This window comes from Eretmochelys imbricata, chromosome 1 (genome assembly GCF_965152235.1).
Source record: "Eretmochelys imbricata isolate rEreImb1 chromosome 1, rEreImb1.hap1, whole genome shotgun sequence".
NCBI lineage: Eukaryota > Metazoa > Chordata > Testudines > Cheloniidae > Eretmochelys > Eretmochelys imbricata.
In genome coordinates this window covers 250,645,723-250,661,324 of record NC_135572.1, presented here as the reverse complement: position 1 = coordinate 250,661,324, position 15,602 = coordinate 250,645,723, and the positions used below count along the sequence as shown (strand labels likewise).

Genomic DNA, 15,602 nt, shown 5'->3' with positions numbered 1-15,602 from the left:
TTGTAAGCACTCATGTGGTCTGTGGGATATTAAAGTCTACCAATCCAAAAACCAGTCAAGATGCAAAACTCAAGCAAGGAGACCTATATTGCTTTGTGTGTGAATACAAAATTATGTCAATGGTGCAAAAGCTCACCTCCAGTTCATTCAAGCGCTGGACTCGTGGGGTAAAACGAAAACTTTGTACTTCACATGCAAATGGAGGCTGCCAGTCCTAAACAGAGAGAGAGAGAGATTTTACTGTGTCTGATATAAGGATTGTATCATAACTTCTCCCACAAATGCAAAAAATGTCTCCTGAGAATTTCAAAACTGTGCAAATCATCAGCTGATCACAGAAAGAGCAAATCAAGGATTTTTTAGTATTCTAATCTGTCTGAGAATTTTCCATTTTAGAAAAGCACAACAACTTCATAATTAATGAGCTTCTCCCAATATTTGAGTTAGGAGTAAGGAAAAGATATTAAGTTGCCTCAATACAGAGCCCATGAAAGTAGAAATACAAACTATACCATAGCTTAAAATATTTAGATTGATATTACCTTAGACTGAGTTAGAACATAGTGGAGCCTTTCAAGGACAGAACCATATGGTAGGGCTACCACTTTGCAGGACTTTTTAAAAAAAGGTCTGTAAACCCTGGCTATTTCAAAATCTAACTAATAAAAACAACTAACTTCAAATAAACTACAGCGCTTGAGGCAGGGATGTTAGCACATATGGACATGAAGGGAACTAGACATGTAATAAAGATGAGAATACGACAGTCAGAAATTTAACCCTCATAAATGGGATCTTAGAGCATCACAGGCCAAAAAAGTCTAACGGGCAGAAAAAAAAAAACATAGTGCAACCCAACTTTGTTTCTCAAATTTGGTGTTAACTCCAAGGAAGCACAATACATTTTCTAGTACTTTAAGAAACATTTAATAAATTATACAGCATATCTACAATAAAATGAGAAGACATTCACAACTTAAAATATGCACAACATAAAATAACAAAGAGAAATAATGAATACGTAAGCTGAACGTAAAGTGTTCCATCTAATCATTACTGCAGATTTTAAACTGAACCTGACTGTTCAATTTGAAGATCACTGCAATGCAACCTGCTAATCAACCATACAAGGCCAAAACCAAGAGTTCAACTGCAAAGAAATCACAAGCTGTTTTACTGGACAGAATCTTGACCGGTTTCTTCAGATCTCCTGGATTCCACAATCAAGCCAAAGGACTCTGCTTAGTTTAGAAAGGGTAACTCCCTGGAAGTCAAGCTTTCACCATGTCACAAAGCAAACTAAGCAGATTCCAGCAAATCACAGAGAACAGAAGGAAAAAGCCTGAGGAACACAAAATGTAAGCAATAGCTTCTGCCACTATTAAGTTCACTGCTACACCAGCTCTGTGGGTTCTCCTCTCCTTCCTCCCTCAACCATTTTAATCTTTTTATTTTTGCTACTCTATTTTAAAGTTGATTTATTCTTGTCTGCACTTAAGAATTGTGTTGTAATGTGAAATTGTTCCAAGTAGATTCTACCGAGAAGCTGCTGCTGCTGCATTTACCAGAAGCCTCTGCAGGGCAAACTGTCATAAAATAATGCTGCAAGCATAATCTGGCCACTCTGACCTAGATTTTAGGCTTTAATTTTTTAAACTACAATACTCAAATACCAAATTTCCTGTTTGCAAACAGATCACTGATAGTTCTAATGATAATTACAGAAATATGTTTATACACAGTAGTATCTTAGAATGGAAAATCCTTCTTCCCCCTAAAGAATAAACTACAGTTTTCACCTGAGCCACCTTTGCAAGTTTAAGATCCAAACAAATGATGTTTTGAAGAGTAACAGAGCTCAGTGAAGTTTCTGACATCAGCAATGAGAACAAGTATTCACCAGTATTAATGCATCCATGGACTTATCACAACTCTGTTTCTGAGGCTCAAAAAAAATACATAGAAACTGCGTGTCCCTGACACAGACACGATAGTTTACTGATCTGCTACCCGAAAGGCGACACAGGCGGAAGGGCTTTAAACCCCAGCCATGTTTTTTTTTCCGGGGGGAGGGGAGAACGTTACTTCATCTGCTTTTTACATCGCACACAGCAGCGAAAGTAGCTCCCAAGTATCACCTGTGGGGTGGTCAGGCACCCACAGGCCAGCTTCGCCCAGGCGGCAGTGCAAATGCCGGAGTGTCCGTGGCTGCTCCCGCCCTCAGGAAGCCGGAGAACCGGGAGCCGCCTCCGGAGGCTGAGCAAAGCCCCGGGGCTGCGGGGAGGTGCCCTCGGGGCCTGTCACACCCACTAGGGAGAGATCCTAGGAAACGGGACCCCTGAGGGCCCGTCTCCCCCCCAGGGTCACCTCAAGCCCCTTCTGCTCGTGGGCGTGACCAGTCCCCCCTCCGCCCGGTACCTTGGGGGGCCGGATCTTGCAGATGCCGGTTTTCTCAGCCAGGCCGCGGATCCGGCCGATGAAGCCGAGCGGGTCGCTGAACTCCTCCCAGCTGGGCTCGAAGACTGGGCACTCGGGCGGGGGCACGAACTCCGCCGCGTAGCGCGACCCGCCGCCGCCCCCCGACATGGCGGCCCTGGGGAGGGGGAGGGAGGGCGGTGGGCACCGGCTCCGCAGGAACAGGCGGGGGCTACGGGCTCCTTCTCCTCCGCTACCGAGGTCGGGTCACAGCCGGGGCCAGCCGGGCCGGGGGCTGAGCCGCATCCTACGGGCCCCAGCTGCAGCCGGGCAGGAAGCTGGAGGAAGGGCCCAGTCTCGCTAGCCAGGCCGGGGTCTCAGGTACCCGCCGCGGCGGCGGCGCCTCCTCCCGTTTGTTTTTGTTTCCCCTTCGGGGGGGGGATTTTTTCCCCCTCCTCCTCTGACTCTGGCTCGGCCGGAAGTTACGTGTACTGAGAAAATCCCTCCGCCGGAAGTGAAGGACACGGTATCCCTCCGCCTACAACCCGGTAAAAAGTCCCTGACCGCCGCAGGACGCTCGGAACATCCCGCCTCGCACCCTTGCCCGGGCGTAGCGATCCGAATACACCCCCGCTCTAGAGTCCGCTCTCTGCCCTTGAGACCGGCCACGGCGGCAGCCGCATCCACTTCCGGCGCGGAGGAATGTGTGAAGAGACGGGAGGATTCCCTTCCGGTGGCGACATTCCATTTCCCCCATTGTCTGGGCGAATGCAAGGGAGCGACTTGACCCGTCCCCATCACCCCCACAGAGCCCCTCCCTTCTAGTACCGCCCAGAGCCCCGCCCCGAACTCGACTCCTACCGGCCCCCCCGCCCCCTCACCTCAGTCGCAGGGCCCCTTCTCCTCGAGCCAGAGTGTGGCCGGTCGGGCTGAGAGGGGGCCCGCGCCCCCCAGGCTGGTTGAAAACAGTTGCTTCCGTGGTTGCCAACCCTCCAGGATTGTCCTGGAGTCTGCAGGTATAAAAGACTATATCATGCGATGGAACCTCCAGGGATACGTCCAACCAAAACTGGCAACTGTAGTTGCCTCCTGCCCCCAATAGTAATTTCTCTGCTCAGATTTTTACCTTCTCTTGCTCCTTGGGATTATCCCATGATGATTGTACTGATCCAAAATGGGGCCTGAAGTCTCAGTGGTGTTCTAGGCACCTTTCGGTTTTGCAAGGTGGGGGGTGAGGTCCACTTGGTGCTGCTTGACTCTTGACTGGCTTATACTGTGCCTCTTACCAAAGGTATCAAAGTAGTTCCCACTCATACGTCATTCTTAGCTATAAGCTAAAGAGTATTGGCTAGAGGGAGAAGAGTCAAGACTGTGGATTCAAGTTCCAGCTTTGCCCAGGGTGACAGGGAGCTAGCAGCAGGTTGCCCTCCCTGTGGCTCAGTTTACCTATCTATAAAATGGGTATAAACAAATGCAACTGCGGAAATGTTGGAAGAAGGAGACATGCATCAGGGCCCTAATTGTGCCCTGGGTGGTTGCTGCTTCCCACCACCCAACACAGATGTAATGAGGTTGAGTAGTGTCCATATAAGAGAAATTAAAACTAATACTTATTCCTTAAAAATTATTCTTTAATGATTTTCAGCTATAAAGACAGCACAGACAAAATAAAGAAAGAGTAAAGACCAGCACTGAATAAGGATTAATATAAATTGCAAGTTATACTGAAGACAAGCACAAGCACATGTAAAGTTGTTATTCATCAAGTAGCTAATGAACAACTTCACATGCACTCGCTGAAGACAAGCATAAGTATGTGTAAAATTATTATTCACCAGTCACTTACCACTATTTTTAACACTACAGTATCGATACAACTAAGATTAATTTAGCTTGAGCAACCAGACTTCTTTACTCCATAATCTTACCCTACATTCGTCCAAAAATACGTTACCCTTCAGTCAGCCGTTTTTTGCATTGGCCAGGTACAGACAGTCGAGAAGTGCACATCCCTTCGGTTCAGGGGGCGTGGGTCAGATTTAAACACACACACTTAGTCCTGTGCCTTTGTACTTTTTATCTTATCTGGCGGCCATGTTTTTAAAACAGACCAACCAATCAGGGTGGGCCAAATTGTCAGTGTGGTTAGCATAGTCGCTTTAATTGTAGAAGTTATGCTTACTTATTTTCTTGTAGCCAATTGTCTTAAATGTGGTTAACACGGGTTTGATAAGTTATGTCATGGGGACATACCTTATCTTTACTACATAGGAGTCCGCACAACGTGTTATCTGGTTGGAGCGCATCCTGACCACACGTTTTAGTTTAATTTTGCAATGCTTGCTTTTTGAAGCATCCGGAAGTTTGAGGCCTAACATTGGTAATACCTTCGTTCATTGCAAACTTGACAATACTTTTGTTCAAATTAATCACACACCCCCGAGGCCTAAACTTCCAGCTTAGCAAAAACAACATTTATCTGAGTATATTCCTTTATAACGGGGCAAATAGCGAATGCAGGCAAACATTAAAGCCCCAGAAATAACTATGGTAAAACACACTAAGAATCCCAGAAGAATGTGTGGACCCCACTGCTCCACAATATGTAACAATTTTTTAGGGATTCCAATTACCTGGTGGGCCGTTTTTTTTTAACATCTTGCCGGATTATGCAGACAAATCTTTCTATTTTTTTTAACCATGGGATTATTATCATATCCTTAGATTGAGTAGAGGGAGGAATTACCAGGGTAAGCTTCTGGTAACGTTTCTGTGAGACATTGAGAATTGCGGACATAACATTGCCTAGCCGAATTATTGCTAAGTCAATTTTAGAGAATTTTTGGACAATTTCCTCTGATTTGGACACCCACAGGGGGGTAGGCAGGTGCACCTGGAGCTTAACAGAATTAAGTGTACTGTATACCGAATCCATGTAGAATTGATGACAGTGCCCAATTGGAAATGATAACGGTAAGACCGAATGACGCAAGCTATACTTTCGGTTGGCCAAAATACGACCGACTGACTGCGCATTGAGCATGTGATTGATAACAATAAGAATGATGTTTTAGTGAATTTTTGAGGAATACCTACACAGCTATTTGCTATTATTGCTTCCTTAGAATATGTGTTATTGATTAAGGATTTTTTAAGGTAGAGTCATTCCTTGCACATCAGACACTTTACCTGAGCATTACAATGTTTTTTAACACGCACGGGGCCACAAATGGCCCCAAATAAAGGCCCTTTCCTATAATCTTTTTCCCAAGCAGAAGCATTTTTACAAGGGTTTGACTTACTAACAGCAATTGACAAAACAAGATTAATACTTTGAAAAAGAAGAGTCTGTACATGAAGGCTATCCTGGAGTGCCTGGTTCTGAAGAGAATTTTTCTCCTTTTGCTGGTGATTTATTTTGTTTTGCTGCTGGACTACTGCTTGGACTACTGACTGACATTTACACTGATGTCCTTTCAAAGGCAGGAGCTTGAGCTTCTGATGTCAGTTCTACTAATGGAAGAACCAGATTGTTAAATTTCCTATGAAGATATTTTCGGTTCCGGGAACAGAAATAGTGTTTAAGAAGACAACAGACTACTCCAACAAAAAACAAAGGCCAGAAAAAATCCAGGCAACAATGACTCCTGGATTGGACCCTAAATTTATTTAGCTAATCATCAAATACCACAGGGGGAAATAAAACCTTACAATTGTGGACCAGCCACGGAATTTTACAATTTTAAAACTTACTAATAGTGCAAGACAGAATTTATAACACTTGGGGAGAAAGTAAATTCACAGTGACAAGATTAACCCCAGCACAAGACAATTTCTGTAACTTGTGCTGACAGTGACGCTATCACTGTAGATCAAAGGGACGGCACAATGGCCTATGACACTGAGGGAATGGGATCCTTCTTAAGGGAATAGCAGCAAGAAGGTAAGATTATGGCAGCAAAAGGTTGCCATTAGGTAGAAATTGGAAGGTAGGAACACAAAAGGTTCACTAACTGTGACCTGAGAGTCTAAAACCAGTAATTCGACAACGAAAAGGGACACTGGCAGGTATAACCATACGTCTGGGAACATTGACTCCTGGGTTTTGCGTTCCTTTAATATATTATGCCATGGTGTCTTTTAGGATCAAGTCCCAAAGCCGAATTTTAAAATCCAAACCGCGTCCCTTTATTAGCTAGTGTGTGTCACCCGAGTCTTTGACTGCTTTTACCACAGTTCGGCAGGCAATTGTCTGAAAGGCACCCGCATAGAAACTATACCGCAGGGTCTTTAGAGGCTTATGGGTCTCAGGGCAGACAGGTTACAGTGTCTGACCGTGTCCCCTTATCCCAGATTTTACAATCCCACTTCTGACACCGTACAGAGATGTTGGAAGAAGGAGACACGCATCAGGGCCCTAATTGTGCCCTGGGTGGTTGCTACTTCCCACCACCCAACAGAGATGTAATGAGGTTGAGTAGTGCCCATATAAGAGAAATTAAAACTACTAATTATTCCTCAAAAAAGGTTTTAAGAAAGAGTAAAGACCAGCACTGAATAAGGATTAATAAAAATGGCAAGTTATACTGAAGACAAGCACAAGTACATGTAAAGTTATTATTCGTCAAGTAACAACGCCACATGCACTCACTGAAGACAAGCACAAGTACGTGTAAAGTTATTATTCACCAGTCACTTACCACTATTTTTAACACTACAGTATTGATACAACTAAGATCAATTCAGCTCGAGCAACCAGACTTCTTTACTCCATAATCTTACCCTGCATTCGTCCGAAAATACGTTACCCTTCAGTCGGCCATCTTTTGCATTGGCCAGATACAGACAGTTGAGAAGTGCACGTCCCTTCGGTTCAGGGGGCGTGGGTCAGATTTAAACACACACACTTAGTCCTGTCCCTTTGTCCTTTTTATCTTATTGGTTGGCCGTGTTTTTAAAACAGACCAACCAATTAGGGTGGGCCAAATTGTCAGTGTGGTTAGCATAGTCGCTTTAATTGTAGAAGTTATGCTTACTTATTTTCTTGTAGCCAATTGTCTTAAATGTGGTTAATGTGGGTTTGATAAATTATGCCCGGGGGCATAACTTATCTTTACTACATAGGAGTGAGCACAACGTGTTATCTGGTTGCAGCGCATCCTGACCACAAGTTTTAGTTTAATTTTGCAAGGCTTGCTTTTTGAAGCATCTAGAAGTTTGAGGCCGAACATTGCTAATATCTCTGTTCATTGCAAGCTTGACAACACTTTTGTTCAAATTCATTACAGCATCAAAAAAAGTAAAGTTGCAAAGGTAGCTCGTAGCCAAAGAAAAACAAAAGTTAGGAACCTTTATAAACAGAAAGGGGTGATTAACAGACTTACTGGAAACAATCAGCTGACCATTCAGCACCACCATCAGCAGCTGCATCTCCCACTGAAGACACCAGGAGCTACATTTGGCTGCACCAAACCTATCGCTGCAATTTGGCCCTATCGGTGTAATCTGAACAATCTTAAATTCCTAGAACTTTTTCATTTCATGATCTTTTAGTGACTTTAGTTATCTTATTTTGTAGATACTTAAGAAAAACAAAAGGCAACAATTACTCCTCTCTCTCTACTGATTACTCATATGCTTTCAAAAAGTGCATTAAGCACATACAGCCATTAAATTATGCAGTAAAACCTCAAAAAGTACATCTATGTCATTATCCAACAATCCTGTTGTACTGATTGTATATATAAATGGGTGTCACTCCCGGGTGCCCCTTCGTGGCCTGGGGTGGCACTGCAGAGGTGCTGCCTCAGTTTCCCTCTGTGGTCCTGTGGAAGGGCAGGGGTAAAACCCCTTGAATGCCCTGCCAAAATGCTGGCTAAGCCCTGCTTTCTGGTAGGGAAGCCAGGTGCAGGGGCCCAGGCAGCCAGCAGAGAGCCCAGCTGCAGGCCCTAACGAGGGCCAGCTCACAGCTAAGTAGCGGCAGCTGGGCTGAAGAAGAGAAGGGCTATAAAAGCCCTGGAGAATGCTAAGTTAGGAGGCTAGCCTGGGAGGGAACAGGAGGTTTACAGTGCTGTCTCCTCAGCAAAGGCAAGGCGCTTCACAGGCCAGGAGACCCTGGGAAGGGTCTGAATTGGGATAGCTGTTGGGGGAATAAAAGGGACTACATGGTTGCACTGTAAATAAAGACACAAGGGTGAAGCACCAAAGAAGGTGTTGGGACTCTTTATTTGGCTGGCCGGCACAGGCACGAGGAGGTGAAAGCCTGTGCAGACCCTGTGACAGGTCCCCAGAAATAATTTACGCATAGCAAGAAGTATTTAGGGTAATATGCCCACTCTCCCAGGGTCTAATTTATTAAGAAGAACATGAGAACGGCCATACTGGGCCAGACCAAAGGTCCATCTAGCCCAGCATCCTGTCTTCTGACAGTAGCCAGTGCCAGGTGCCCCAGAGGAAATTAACAGAACAGATAATCGTAAAGTGATCCATGCCCTGTTGTTCATTCCCAGCTTCTGGCAAAAAGCACCATCCACCTCTCTAAAGAGCTGCTTTGGCCCTTCTTTAAGTCCAGGATTTCACAGCCCTCCTGCAAGGGACTGTGTCCTTTATGTCCTGGCCTCCCTAGCTTCCAACTCTTGTCCCCTTAAGTTCAGGGGCTTTCACAGCCTCCCCCACTTCCTAGTGTTGGGTGTTTTGCTTTCAACCCTAGCCTTCCCTTCTGTAGTTCTCCTTCCAGCTGGGCAGGGCACTAAGGCTGAACTTTTTCCTTAGCAACTAGCTTCAATGGCTCTTTCCCTGACTGGGCTTGGACCCTCTTTTTTGAGTCACCTGCACCCCCAATCACCTGAGCACTCCTTGACCCTTCCCAGGTTATCTCAAACACCTGTCTGTGCCAGCTGGAAGAAAGAAGAGCCTTGTCTTGCCCACTCTACAAGGCTCCTGGTCTAAGGGCTGTTAAAGGAACAGTAATCTGGACTCTTTTCCTACACTTTCCCTCTCTCAGAAAGTGACTTCCCCAGAACCAACTTCCTCTCCCCAAATGATGACTTCAAGGCCTCCTGGGCACATGGAACAGGATAACTACGTCCTCTGGCCTTAAAAGGCCAGTATGCCATTATAGTGTATCAGTCATTTAAATAATAAAATATCCCTCAAATTAGAAGTTCTGTGCTGCACACAGCAGAAGGAATTTTTCAGTAGTTTATAATTTTTTAATTTAGTCCATTTTTCCATTAAAAATGTCAGGAAACTGGTCTTCAGTAGTGAGTAACCACAGAGAAAGTTTCAGTTTTTAAAGTTCAGGTATTTGAGTTTGCCATGCACAGATAAGCCTCAGGTTATTTTTAAAGCTGAAAAAGTAAATGTGTGCAACTCTGAAAATTCAAAAATTGGTGAAGAGATTATTATCAACTAAGACTAACTCTGCAGTCCTTGCAAGTGACAAAAGTTGATCTGAAACTCTGTGCCTCTCTTTAAAATATGTATAAACTCACCTGTTTCTAATTTTCACTCTATCCCCAAATACTATACCAGCAACAGTATGCATCGGCCTTCATAACAACTAGTGGTCCTTCTCTTCTCTACATATTCTTAGGTTTCAGAGTAACAGCCGTGTTAGTCTGTATTCTCAAAAAGAAAAGGAGTACTTGTGCCACCTTAGAGACTAACCAATTTATTTGAACATAAACTTTCATGAGCTACAGCTCACTTCATCGGATGCATACTGTGGAAAGTACAGAAGATCTTTTTATACAAACAAACCATGGAAAAAAAGGGTGTTTACCACTACAAAAGGTTTTCTCTCCCCCCACCCCACTCTCCTGCTGGTAATAGCTTATCTAAAGTGATCACTCTCCTTACAATGTGCTTGATAATCAAGTTGGGCCATTTCCAGCACAAATCCAGGTTTTCTCCCTACCGCTCCCCCCTCTCCCCCAAACCCACTCTCCTGTTGGTAGTAGCTTATCTAAAGTGATCACTCTCCTTACAATGTGTATGATAATCAAGGTGGGCCATTTCCAGCACAAATCCAGGGTTTAACAAGAACGTGGGGGAGGGGGGAGTAGGAAAAAGCAAGGGGAAATAGGTTACCTACTTACAACTACAATACCCACCTGCGGAAGTGAAGAAACAGATTGATAGAGCCAGAAGAGTTCCCAGAAGTCACCTACTACAGGACAGGCCTAACAAAGAAAATAACAGAACGCTACTAGCCGTCACCTTCAGCCCCCAACTAAAACCCCTCCAACGCATTATTAAGGATCTACAACCTATCCTGAAGGATGACCCAACACTCTCACAAATCTTGGGAGACAGGCCAGTCCTTGCCTACAGACAGCCCCCCAAACTGAAGCAAATACTCACCAGCAACCACATACCACACAACAGAACCACTAACCCAGGAACTTATCCTTACAACAAAACCCGTTGCCAGCTGTGCCCACATATCTATTCAGGGGACACCATCACAGGGCCTAATAACATCAGCCACACTATCCGAGGCTCGTTCACCTGCACATCCACCAATGTGATATATGCCATCATGTGCCAGCAATGTCCCTCTACCATGTACATTGGTCAAACTGGACAGTCTCTACGTAAAAGAATAAATGGACACAAATCAGATGTCAAGAATTATAACATTCATAAACCAATCGGAGAACACTTCAATCTCTCTGGTCACGTGATTACAGACATGAAAGTTGCGATATTACAATAGAAAAACTTCAAATCCAGACTCCAGGGAGAGACTGTTGAATTGGAATTCATTTGCAAATTGGATACAATTAACTTAGGCTTGAATAGAGACTGGGAGTGGCTAAGTCATTATGCAAGGTAACCTATTTCCCCTTGTTTTTTCCCACCCCACCCCCCAGACATTCTTGTTAAACCCTGGATTTGTGCTGGAAATGGCCCAGCTTGATTATCATACACATTGTAAGGAGAGTGATCACTTTAGATAAACTATTACCAGCAGGAGAGTGGGGTAGGGGGAGAGAAAACCTTTTGTAGTGGTAAACACCCATTTTTTCCATGGTTTGTGTGTATAAAAAGATCTTCTGTACTTTCCACAGTATGCGTCCGATGAAGTAAGCTGTAGCTCACGAAAGCTTATGCTCAAATAAATTGGTTAGTCTCTAAGGTGCCACAAGTACTCCTTTTCTTTTTACATATTCTTAGTCTATTTTCCTGCTTTATACTTGCTGTGGCTCTTCTAAGATATTTGCTACGTTGTAAGGGTGCTTATGGGCTGCTAAGGCATATGTACACTACAGCTTATGTTGGCATGACTTATGTTGCTCAGGGGTGTGAATAAACCACCCCTCTCAGCTACATAAGTTACACTGACATAAGCACCGGTGTGGGCAGTGCTTCTCTCGCGGAGCCTGGAGTAGTTAAACCGTTGGGGAGCTCTCTCCCATCGGCTTAGAGCAGCTACATTAGAGAGCTTACAGCAGCATAGCTGCATTGGTACAACTGCACCGCTGTAAACTGTCTAGCATAGCCATAGCCTCAAAAGTCTTTTCTGTCTGGAATTCAGGACATCAGCCGTTAGGTGCCACTGCCTGCCCAACCCAGGCCACCAGTCCCAAGTACATGCATCCATATTAAGGAACTTGTGTTTTATATATTCAAGGTGCTGTTCAAACATTTACTAAATGTCACAGCAGTACTGTGAGATAAGGAGAAATTACTCCCATTGTACAGATGAGGAAACAAAGGCACAGAGATGTTAAATAACTTGCCAAGGCCACACAAGTTAGCAGCAGAGCAAGGAATAGAATCAGGATTTCCTGGGGCTATGGCTACAATAGAGAGCTTCTAGCATCACAGATGCACCGACACAGCTGTGCTGCTGTAAACTCTCTCATGCAACCACTCTAAACTGATGAGAGAGAGCTCTCCCCTCGATTTCATTAATCCCCTCCCAACAAGCGGCAGCAGGTATGTCGGCAGGAGAAGCTCTCCCGCTGACATAGCATTGTTCACACTGGCACTTAGGTCGGTGTAATTTATGTTGCTTATACTGACATAAGTGGTAGTGTAGACATAGCCTGGGTCTGCAACTCCAACTCATTCCTCTAGGTTATGCCCACTGCCTGCACATCCCAGCGGACAATTATTCCACATTTGCAATACCCAGAGGATCTTTCTGATGCCAGAGAACAATGGTTGTCTGTGGCCATAGCTGCCAACTGCCCTGTTTTGGCCAGCATAGTCTTGGATTTTTAAAACCTATATCAGGTAACTGATGTTTCAGTCAATATGCCAGGTCCATTGGCAGCTATACCAACCTTGGCCCTGAATGCTGAGCTCCCTGCCCTTCCCACTACTTCCTGTCTGAGCCGCTGCACCTCCCTTCTGGTTGCCCTTTGATCTTGAGAGTAGAGGGGACAAATCCTTTGAGTGTTCTCACTACAGTGCTAATAAACAATGGTCACATAAACACCAACCTATACCGGAAACCTACTGACCGCTATTCCTACCTACATGCCTCCAGCTTTCACCCTGACCACACCACACGATCCATCGTCTACAGCCAAGCTCTGCGATACAACCGCATTTGCTCCAACCCCTCAGACAGAGACAAACACCTACAAGATCTCTGTCAAGCTTTCTTACAACTACAATACCCACCTGCGGAAGTGAAGAAACAGATTGATAGAGCCAGAAGAGTTCCCAGAAGTCACCTACTACAGGACAGGCCTAACAAAGAAAATAACAGAACACCACTAGCCGTCACCTTCAGCCCCCAACTAAAACACCTCCAACGCATTATTAAGGATCTACAACCTATCCTAAAGGATGACCCAACACTCTCACAAATCTTGGGAGACAGGCCAGTCCTTGCCTACAGACAGCCCCACAACCTGAAGCAAATACTCACCAACAACCACATACCACACAACAGAACCACTAACCCAGGAACTTATCCTTGCAACAAAGCCCGCTGCCAACTGTGCCCACATATCTATTCAGGGGACACCATCACAGGGCCTAATAACTTCAGCCACACTATCAGAGGCTCGTTCACCTGCACATCCACCAATGTGATATATGCCATCATGTGCCAGCAATGCCCCTCTGCCATTTACATTGGTCAAACTGGACAGTCTCTACGTAAAAGAATAAATGGACACAAATCAGATGTCAAGAATTATAACATTCATAAACCAGTCAGAGAACACTTCAATCTCTCTGGTCACGCAATCACAGACATGAAGGTCGCTATCTTAAAACAAAAAAACTTCAAATCCAGACTCCAGCGAGAAACTGCTGAATTGGAATTCATTTGCAAATTGGATACTATTAATTTAGGCTTAAATAGAGACTGGGAGTGGCTAAGTCATTATGCAAGGTAGCCTATTTCCCCTTGTTTTTTCCTACCCCTCCCCCCCCCCCGACGTTTTGGTTAAACTTGGATTTAAACTTGGAGAGTGGTCAGTTTGGATGAGCTATTGCCAGCAGGAGAGTGAGTTTGTGTGTGTGTGTGTGTCCCCGGAATAAAAAGGGGGGGGGTGAGAAAGCCTGGATTTGTGCTGGACATGGCCCACCTTGATTACCATGCACATTGTAGGGAGAGTGGTCACTTTGGATGAGCTATTACCAGCAGGAGAGTGAGTTTGTGTGTGTATGGGTGTGGGGGGGGTGAGAAAACCTGGATTTGTGCTGGAAATGGCCCACCTTGATTATCATGCACATTGTAGGGAGAGTGTTCACTTTGGATGAGCTATTACCAGCAGGATAGTGAGTTTGTGTGTGTGGTTTTTGGAGGGGGGTGAGGGAACCCGGATTTGTGCAGGAAATGGCCCACCTTGATTATCATGCACATTGTGAAGAGAGTTGTCACTTTGGATGGGCTATTACCAGCAGGAGAGTGAGTTTGTGGGGGGGGGAGGGCGGAGGGTGAGAAAACCTGGATTTGTGCTGGAAATGGCCCAACTTGATGATCACTTTAGATAAGCTATTACCAGCAGGACAGTGGGGTGGGAGGAGGTATTGTTTCATGATCTCTGTGCGTATATAATGTCTGCTGCAGTTTCCACGGTATGCATCCGATGAAGTGAGCTGTGGCTCACGAAAGCTCATGCTCAAATACATTGGTTAGTCTCTAAGGTGCCACAAGTACTCCTTTTCTTTTCACCCCCAAGTCCTCTCCCAGAGTAAGATCAGCCTAGAGAGAGAGGTCCTGGTGGATAACGGGACACTCATGGGCTCCATCTCCTCTCTCCTTCCCTTCAGTGTAGATCAAAGGGTGCCAAGTGGGGAGCAAAGTAGGACTGCTAACAGCTCTCAATCAGACAAGCAAGTAGAGACCTCAAGAGTTCTAGTAGATGACTAACCATCTGAGCTCACCTGTGGCATGTCACACATAGTCCCTTGACCTCTATCCCATTACACACAAAAAGCTACATTAGAGAACGGTAAGGTTGCTAAATCAATCACTAGAACTTCATGTTTTTTGCAAATGTGACATAAAATGAAAGAGAATTCATAAAAATGAAAAACTCATCCCACAACTGTGGCTCCTATCGCTCTTGTCCCTCAGGGCTGCAGGGTGAGTCCCTCTGCAACTCCATCTCCTCTAAGGCCTCCCATTAGAGTGACCAGATGTCCCAATTTTATAGGGACAGTAAGAATATTTGGGGCTTTGTCTTATATAGGCACCTATTACCCCCCCCCATGCCCTCTCCTGATTTTTCACACTTGCTATCTGGTCAACCTACCTCCCACACAACTCCTATGGGTAGGACCCTACCCCCGCCTCCAGAGCCATCTAGCCCCCTGTGAGCAGGGTAAAACGAAATAATATGAAATTCAAAAATAAATGAAAAAATATTTTTAAAATAACAAAAATTTCATGGGATTCTATCAATTGCTCAAAAGCTAGGATATGGTTCAACATATGGCCCCAAACCCACTAACCTACCAACTTCTGCAACACAGGAGGCAGGGGCCTGTAGACAACAACTTTCTTCACTACACAGTCCTGATGCCTCCCCAAAGCACCATCCATCCTGTGCACTGAATAAGGCAGGGGTCCTCACCTAGCCAGTCCCAGTCTCCCTCACAACACTACTCCAGCTCCTCATCCAGTCTCTGTCTCCCCACACTGGGTCCCAGTCACCTTGCAGCCAGGAACAGCAATTGAAAGCATAGTCCTACTCAGCCCCCCACATCCTAGG

At 45.1% G+C, this 15,602-nt stretch overlaps 1 protein-coding gene across 2 annotated transcripts in view; it reads right to left on the bottom strand.

Annotated features, from left to right (window-relative positions):
* The window catches only part of KDM5A (lysine demethylase 5A), an 84,902-nt gene extending 82,066 nt beyond the window's left edge, over window positions 1-2,836 (bottom strand). For both annotated transcript variants that reach the window (XM_077827510.1, XM_077827520.1), the window contains exons 1-2: window positions 2,419-2,836; window positions 137-214 (exon numbers count right to left, since the gene is read on the bottom strand). In XM_077827510.1, the coding sequence (XP_077683636.1) occupies window positions 137-214; window positions 2,419-2,586 (246 nt within the window). In that variant the 5' untranslated portion in view covers window positions 2,587-2,836. The remainder of the gene's footprint in view (window positions 1-136; window positions 215-2,418) is intronic.
* Window positions 2,837-15,602: the final 12,766 nt, after the last annotated feature.